General features: G+C 41.5%; 1 protein-coding gene across 1 annotated transcript; it reads right to left on the bottom strand.

Annotated features, from left to right (window-relative positions):
- Positions 1 to 207: 207 nt before the first annotated feature.
- Positions 208 to 2,806, bottom strand: LOC132991779 (sphingosine 1-phosphate receptor 3). The gene is made up of 2 exons (XM_061060648.1): positions 2,597 to 2,806; positions 208 to 2,136 (listed from the first exon to the last, which is right to left on the bottom strand). The coding sequence occupies exon 2, from the start codon at positions 2,069 to 2,071 to the stop codon at positions 944 to 946; it is 1,128 nt and encodes a 375-aa protein (XP_060916631.1). The 5' UTR covers positions 2,072 to 2,136; positions 2,597 to 2,806; the 3' UTR covers positions 208 to 943.
- Positions 2,807 to 9,231: the final 6,425 nt, after the last annotated feature.

The raw sequence follows: 9,231 nt of genomic DNA, 5'->3' as shown, positions 1-9,231 counted from the left end.
CTTGGTGTATATGGTACTAAAATATGGATTTAAAAGATTCTGTACTAAACAAATAGCATGTAGTGGAAATAGTCAGCATTAACTACCATTATTAACCAGAAGGTGGCGCCCTGGTATCATTAGAGTGACTGTACTCAATGAACCGCATCAGATAACAGTTCACTTTCAACATGATGCTGTTACGTTAGAATGAAAGGGGCGTGCACGTTCAAGTCTTCAATGCTCGTTTTTATGTCATTTACATCACATCTACAATTTATTGTGCAGTTGTTTTTTTTTTTACTTACAGTAACTGCACAGTATACTGCAGTATCGCTAAGTAAATACAAAATGACAGGTTACATTGCATAGAATAATAAATAGTTTATATTGTTTGTCATTACAATACTTGTTCGCTACAATCTTCCTTCCATTACATTTTGTTTTTGCAGAAATATAATTGCACTTTATGAATTGATTTTTTCAGCCATTTCATGTCTTGGATGGTTACATGTGTAAACGGGTAAATGTTTAGGCAGAACATCTTTCAGTCAACATACATCTAAAACATTCAATTTTCAGAAGCTAATGTAAAAAACAGTCCGCTTTTTAATGTTTTTTTTTTTTTTTTTACCATGCTTTGTTTTGATATGTGTATCCATTCATATAAATTAAATATGATCATATTTGGATTTGTGTAAGCTGTACATGACAAAGAGGTGATATTGTTTCATTTGAACATTTTTGGTGTCGTATATTATACAGTCTGATGCCAAGTGTGGACACTTTCAATTATGGATTAAAGATGATGCAGATCAATCAGTATCAAGCATAAAGGAGAAAACACTGACCTGCAGCCAAATTAATTCAAGCATTTCTTCATTCTAAGTCTGTCATCACTCACAGGTGTGTGAACACTGGGACAACCCTCACCTTCCTTCCACAGGTATCTCCCTCCCTTCTTTCACTCTTTCCTGTCACTCTCAAGTACAGCGTGAGCAGCCCCTCCTGCCACCACTGAGACCTGTCCATGGGCCGCGCCAGTCTCTGCCTGCCTGGAGCTCTGCTGGCTCTGGTTTGGGTTGTTCTGGCTGCTCCACGACTTGCTCCTACTGCGGCTGGGCTCCAGAGACTGCCTGTTCCCGCTGCCGTTCCCTGAAGCCTTTTCCCTGTAGCAAACACCGCACACCAGACCCAGGAAGGCCCGCCTCATCTCGCGGCTGGCCAGAGTGTAAATCACCGGGTTCATGGCTGAGTTGAGCACGGCCACTGCGATGAACCAGTCCGCCTTGTAGAGGATGGGGCAGCGCTTCTTGCATGCCACATCCACCAGGAGCAGCACAAAGATGGGTGTCCAGCAGGCGATGAAGACTCCGACGACAATGATGACAGTGCGCAGCAGGGACATGGCATGCTCAGAGTTTCTGTTCTTGTTCACCTTTCTGCTGCTGGACTTCACAAGGATGTAGATTCGGGCATAAAGTATTGAAATGGCTAAGAGCAAGAGCATGAAAACTATGATACAGAAAGCTACATATTTCTTGGTGTAGAGAGGAAGCACTGTGGAGCAGTCAGGGAGATCACCCAGGCAGTTCCATCCCAGAATAGGCAAAGCTCCAATAGATATCGCAATCAACCAGCAGGTCCCTATGAGCAGAAACACTCTGTAGTTCTTGTTGGCATCATAAGGCCTCATTTTAATCATAGTCAGATGTCTCTCTATGGCGATTGCCAGGAGACTAAAAATGGAGGCACTAAGCGCTACAAACATGCTCCCCTCTCTGACAAACCAGAGAGAAGGTGAGAGCTGCAGGGTCTTCTCTCCAGAGAGAAGCAGGTTGACCAGGTAGGCAACACCGGCCAGCATGTCGCACAGAGCCAGGTTCCCGATGAAAAAGTACATGCGGTTGTGGAAACGGTGGTTTCTCCATATAGCGACGAGCACGGTGAGGTTCTCCAGGACGATGAAGCAGCATATGATGAGGAACACAATGGTTTTGGCATCCACAGTGCCCGGGGTGGTGCCAATGCTGGGCCTGTGGTCCAGCTTGCCTGTGTAGTTGTAGTGGAGCTGAATCTGACTGTTGATCATGGCTGCTGACACTGGATGTCAGAAGTGAGCAAGGAGTCCAGTGTCAGCAAATCCACAGTGTCCAACTGCAGTGGAAGATGTGTGTTAATACAGAGAGCAGCACACAATCCATAGTCAATATCATTTTATAAAAAAAAAAAAAGGGGTGACTGGTTTGGTCAGAATCATTTCACTGAATAAACCCATTTTTCATGCAAGTGCAAACAAGAGGTCGTTCAGTTTAGTCAAAAAAAACGCCAAAAAAAAAAACGTTAACCTTTATGGAAATAGAATTTGCATGTTCAAAAACACTCAAACTCTGAATGTTTTGTTTACATAAGAGGACTGGACGGTTGACTTTTCCAGCTGGGTGCAAAATGTGAAGTGTAAATGAAGAGTTAATAGTTACTTTTTAGACATGATACTATCTTAATTTTGAATCACGATGAAGCACGTTAGACATAGCTAATCGATGCAAATGAAAGCAGACCTAATTAATCTATTGACGCTCTATTCCCCCAAAAGGAGAGCATTAACAGAACTTACCGCGGGCTGCTCGCAGACAGGCTTTAGATGGTGAGTTCAACGCACACTGACGGACACACATTTCATTGCTGAGTTGTCGTTTTTCCTCATTTTCCTACGTTTGAACTTTAATTCCTTGTTCCTCGCTCGATAGGAAAGAGCCCGCTCCTCATCTTTCACTGAAGTCTCCAAACTTCGGAGCTTGTGTCGACGGTTGGCTGGAAGTCACTCCCCCACTCCCCCCCCTCCCCCCCCTCCCCCCTCCTCCAACCCGGGCAAGAGCTGAGAGGCTGGGACGGCTTTAGGGTCAGCTCAATTCATCAAGCATATCCAAGCCAGGAGGTATGTGGAAACTCACAATGTGTTTAAGATGTGTTGCAATTTATTGTCCCAGAAATGCTGAAAAACATTTTCTAATGGGGGACTCCAGTCATTTAGCTTTCTAATCTTTTAATCCGAAATGTTTTCACTATCCCAAAATCATGGCAAGGAGTCAGAAATGGCTTAACTGAAATAATTATAGTTCAGTTGCTTTATAGACCTTTAATATGTCTTAGAATAAACTATGGGTAGTTAAAAGTAGCATTAAGCCAAGTCAGCTTCTTGAAACTGCAAGCTTTACTTACTAAGTAAACAGTAATTCTTATGGCAAATTTAACATAGTTTAATATTTGAAGCATGCAAGCTGTCTCAAATTATTTGGAAAGTTTAAAATAGATTAATATTTGAAGCATGCAAGCTGTCCCAAATTAATTGGAAAGCTAGCTGGCTAGCTGTCTTGATTTATTTCAGCCAGATTAAATAAACTACAGGACAAAGAGATAGAGTAACAGATTGATAAATATGAAATAGAGTGAGATTAGTCCTATTCAAGATGGGAAGAGAGCAGGTAAGTCACATAACTCACTAAAAGCAAATAAGGTATCAATCAATCAATCAATTTTTATTTGTATAGCGTCAACTCATAACAAGTGTTATCGAGACACTTTACAAAAAGCAGGTAAAAGACCTTACTTATTGTTATGTTACAAAAAGCAGGTAAAAGACCTTACTTATTGTTATGTTACAAAGAGCAGGTAAAAGACCTTACTTATTGCTATATTACAAAGATCCGGCCTATCCATCATGAGCACTTTAGCAAAGCAGCAAAAGTTACAGTGGTAAGAAAAAACTGCCTTATTAAAAGGCAGAAACAGCCTTCACAGGCCTAGACTGCGCCGGGCTTGGAAGGGGATAGGGGGAGAGATGGGATAAGATGCAGGAAGAGGGATAGGGAGCAAGGGGGTGGGGGGAGGCAAGCCGTCCATCAACAATCCGGTGGGGAGGGGGGTACTGTATGTCAACAGTGACCATTGTAATCCCTCAATGATACAACATGAGTGGCAAACTAACCACTAGTCCACCGGCAGCGCCGCATGTACAGAGGCTACAGTCCTCCAAGCGGACATGTGTCTGGGTTCGAATCCGACCTGTGGCTCCTTTGCCGCATGTCATTCCCCACTCTCTCTCACTCTCTCTCTCCCTGATTTCCAAATGTGTCCACTGTCCTGCCTCTCTAATAAAGGAATAAAGGGCAAAATATAAATCTATAATAATAATAATTATAACACAACTTCAAAAAATGATTTCTAGAAAACATAGATAAAAACCCGATTGAGGCACATTAATGGACGATGCCCGAGTGACGTCATACATTGGTTACTGCAGAGGGTTGAGGAAGCCTGTCGATGACGTTCATCATGCTGGGAATGCGTCCCAACCGAACTTTCAGTCAACGACTGAGGTGAGGCGGGTTTTAAGCCTCCTAACAAACCGCTACACTGCACCTCAGATCAGGCACACAACTTAACTATGAGTAACTTGTATCCTTCATAAAATCAAATCAAAAAAACATCCCCCCTGTTCAATGTTTGCAGATAAAGAATTAACTAATAAGACCAACATCATTATTTGTACCAGGCTGTAAACATGTTTTTTCTGCTGTAAAAAACGGGCATTTTTGAGTCGGTGTGTATGTGACTTCTGAGTCTTTTGGAGCTAGTCTCAAGCGGACACTCCAGGAACTGCAGTTTTTTGCACCTCTGCATTGGCTTAATCTTTCAGTACAGGAGGTTGCTGCTTGACATAAAGAACTAAACTTTAGGGACTATAACTACTTACTATTATGTGCAAGGTTAATTTGATTTCATAGATATTAAGTGCAACAAAAGCCTTGTCTTTGCAGATTTAAACAGACAAAAATTGCTTTTGCTCACATGACAAAAGCCTTGTTGTCGGTAGCAGCTGATTTTTCTGTTAATCACACAAAATAAAAATAAAAAAGCATACAATATGCTGCAAGAGTCGAAGCTGAGATGACTGCAGCCCATCCTTTGTTCTGGTCCTTCTGTTGTGACCTCATATCCAGGAAGGATGGGCAGGGCTGGCAACCAGCAAAAGGAGAGTCTGGGAGGTAGAAAGACAGAGGATGGATCTTTGAAATAGATGTGGCGAAGTGGAATCTACATTGCCGACATTTTAAGACTTTCCTGACTAGAAGTAAACAGAAAAGGGCTGGACAGTGACTGAAACAATATACTTTATCTTCAAACACAATCCTGAAATTGCACCAAGAAAAACTGAGTCATGACATCGGGCCCTAGATTTGTGCACTTTGTGAATGTGATTCAAAGGCTAAGAATCTTATTGCTTTACTTCATATGCTGCCACACATGAAGCCCTCATTTTCCCCAAACGAAGCACATTATGTATCACAGACAAAGTCATTAAATAGCAGATCTCTTCCAGTGTTTGTGGTTATTAAACCAGAGGAATGTTTTGTGTGGTTGAATAAACAGCTGTGGTCTGGCGTTGGTCCATTAGCATTGTCACAGTCACAGTTCTCAGCCATTTCCTGCAGGTCGCACTGTGCCAGCAGCAATGGGAAAATCTCGGGGGGGAAAGCCAAATCGTTAGTCTGGACCCGCAGCAAATCTGGGTCCAATCACAGAGCGGGTCTACGTACAGGCAGCTGGATTAACTGACCGAGAACATGGTTGGAAAAACCTTGGGTTTTTCAGCAAACTACAGTGATGTGGGGCTGACATCTGCATTTACATAAACTTTGAGCCAAATATGAAACCATCAGCAAGTACGTACCCATAATAAATGGTTAGAGTGAGACTATGTGTATTCATAGACTACTGAAGAAGAGTATGGGTGGAGGGTTTTCACTTTTGTTGGACCACCCTCACTAAACTATAGGCAACCACTGAGGCTGGGTTTTCGTTTTCATTTTTGTCAGCATGACAGTAATTAAAGCTCTCTTTCGCTGCCTTTTCCACTTTCAGGAGTTATATGTCTCCTGTAAATCATCAATTCACCATATGTGTGATTTCCTGCACACTATAATGCTATATTATTTAAGCAATAACCTACAAGCTGCAACCCCTCGTTTGAAAGTAATCGACAGTATAACCCTCCTTCCCTCAGAGTAGCTGGCCCCTCAGCTGGTAAAACCATTCCTCAGGGAAAGTTTCCACTGCTTAACTACAGCCTGCCCTGGACCTGATACTGTATACAGTTCATGTGTGCCATTTTTTGTGGTTGGAATAAAGTTTCACATCATTTAATTTAGTTAAAGCACGAATATCCTGCTATGGAAATACTGCATTATCAAATGCAAATGATTTCGATATGAGTAGGTTTTATCAGCAAAATTTGCACAATAGTCAAAACTAAACGTACTAACTGTGCAACAGAATGTGTCATTCTTCTCTATTTCAATGCATGTTACATTAGTGCAATGATTCCCAAAGTGGAGTGTAGGATCCCTAGTTGGGGCCCGGAGTCATGACGGCAGCAAGGATTAACAAAAACAATGCACACTGTTTTTTCACTACTAGCAAAGCATGGCTAATTTTGTGAGAGGACTTCCAGGTAAATGTGAGGCTGAAAATTAATCTACACTAGACATCATAAATCTGTAAGTTCCTTTTTACAGTATCGCTTTTAACGGCTTCCTCTTAAAGGAAGAATGTGCGTCATTTTACACCATAAATATAGCAGAAATCGAAGTATATCTTCTTTAAATATCACTCCGAGTCATGAGTGTAATGAGTGTGACGCACGAGATCTGCTGTCTGTGCTGTTCGAGCTGTCTGTGAGGGACTAGAGAAAAGAAGAATATCATACTGCACTCACTGCTTATTTGTATGTCACTTTAGCGTTTTTCGATCATGGTCAGCGCTACCATTACCCTCCTAATACAACAATGCAGCTCGAGACAAGGACAAGTTTGTTCGCTGCTTGCGTTTAGTGCTTAGTGCCTAATTAAGGTGCGTTCCAATTTGATAACTCCTTTGTGCAGACGCGTGTGGAGGGGGGGTTTGAGGTGTGTCGCTGGAGGTGAGCGGAGATGTCGCCAAACAGCAGTTTGTTTTGGTTTCATGCTGGTGCTCAATGGCGACATCTACTGGATCGATAAGTTTCACATTCTTCCCTTTAAGTGTCTTGTTAGTTTTTTGTTTGTTTGTTGTCACACACTGATCTGCTCTTCTTTACTTTTTTTTTGCTGACACTGTTTGTTTGAGAAGCACTGCATTAGTAGACTTAGTCTAGTCTTGGAGTACAAAGTCAGTATTTGTTTCTTACACGTATTAAGTAGAATTGTGACATACTCAATCGTGTTCAGAACTGCAACATTGTATTACAGTTTAGGAAATGTTCTTTTACTGTTGGTTTTGCCATAAAATAATAATTGCTGAATGAAAGACACCTATCACATTTTTTGTTTATTTAAAAGGCTCTGCACAGGATCAGCTGTATGTAGACATAAAGCATTTAACTAACCACTCTTGTCTCAGGGCATCGACATATCACGATATTCATTATTAATCATAATGCAATATGAAAGCGATGCACACTCACAAATGACTACATGTATAAAGTATCCTAAGAACATCCATAATTAATTATAATGCAGTGTATTTGACTGGTAACATGATATCCTTTCATTCAAAGCAGGGAACTAATGGTTAAGTGAGAATGGCCGGATAGAATAAAGATACGAGCCCTGTACTTTATATGCACATTACAAAATCTATTCGGCCGGCACCGCTGTGGCCATTACTTTGCTGGGGTTTGCCTTGTTCAGGCTCTCAACCCTTCATTAGAGCGCAGGAGCTGGGGTCAGAGCCGTGGGCAGTGGGCACGTCAATGTGCAATTACATGACAACCCTGCCTTTAATTTCACCCTCGCCATTTTGAGGCAAAAACACACCCCATGAGTCTTGGCGGACGGTCCCCTGTGGCTTTGTGGCCGCAGTATTTCTAGGCACGGCGGTCTCTTGCATGCAGTACAACAGAACCAGTCCTGGAGGAGACGTTTCTGAGGCATAACTTCAGCTGTGGCACAGTTTAGTCTATGATCTGCCAACTTCAGAAGGCCACACAAACAGAAATAGGGCTTTAGTTCTGTCATTTCCTTTTGCTGCAGTGAAATGTAGTGCTCTTACCTTTAGTTCTATTAACATTAAGTGCTTTGGATCCCCCATTTCATTTGCTTTCAGCTAAGAGGTTAATCGGATGGTTTTATTTAGTCTCTGCCAATGGACTTCAATAATACTTCACTGGCTCCTCAACTGACTATCCAGTACCAATCTGGCTGACATTACCAGACAAACATAAATGTAACTGACTCAGATCACTTAACACAGAACATGGGACAAAATCCCAGAAGCCACAGTTTTTCTGTACTAGACCCCTTTTCAAGGCTTCCGCGATAATTGCATGCTACCCAGCTTACTGCCTCCTCTGCTGCGTGTGCGGACACATTACAGTGTATTTTCCTCACTTACGAACACATGCCTTATACGCAAGACGAATCATGAAAATACAGTTCAGTACATCGGTCCAAAAATTACACATTTAAGTTTCTCATGAGTAGATTTTTATGGGAATAGCCAACTTCCTTTGTGAAAAAAATCCCAATCTGACCAGAACAACTTTCCTGAACCTGGACATCCAAACATTATTATCAATGGCTTATAACTGAACAATAAGCATTAGTATTTAAATCATTAGTGAATAATCATCATGAAAACTTGATACCTTATGTAAACAATGTCTTAATAGAAAGTGGCATCATTTTTCCTGTATCCATTTGTACCAATGTAATATTATTTTAAGCAGTGCATCTATTGTAATTGCAGGTCTTGGTGTTTTGTTTTTTTTACACTTTCTTGACCTGAATTGAATTTTGGCCCTTACAAGGCGTCAGCCAATCTACTGTACTCCACATTTGCATTAACTAGTGAGCTGTTTCCTTCTCTTTTCCTTGAGTGCAATAGAACCGGCCTTCCAGACAGTTAATGTGAGTTTACAGAAAAGCTATTCATCACAAGGTCGAGCAATGCTTTCTCCTCTCGAGCCCATTAGGCCTTCAGTACTCTGAGCTCATTGCATTGATGTACAGCAGTTATTGGTCACTGCCTGACTTACTGCTGAATGTGAGGCTATTACATTGTCGTTAACCATGGAGTAGTCTGTGATGCATAGGGAAACAGTCATAACCCCAGATGTCAGGTTCTCATAAGCTAATATTTTTAGCTCTTTTTTTTTTTCACCCAAAACACCCTCTGTCTACTTCCTCATTACTTTACTTTGATGAATTAAAA

The sequence above is a fragment of the Labrus mixtus genome, chromosome 17 (genome assembly GCF_963584025.1).
Source record: "Labrus mixtus chromosome 17, fLabMix1.1, whole genome shotgun sequence".
In the NCBI taxonomy this organism is placed as follows: Eukaryota; Metazoa; Chordata; class Actinopteri; order Labriformes; family Labridae; genus Labrus; species Labrus mixtus.
This window is presented reverse-complemented; position numbering and strand designations above follow the sequence as displayed.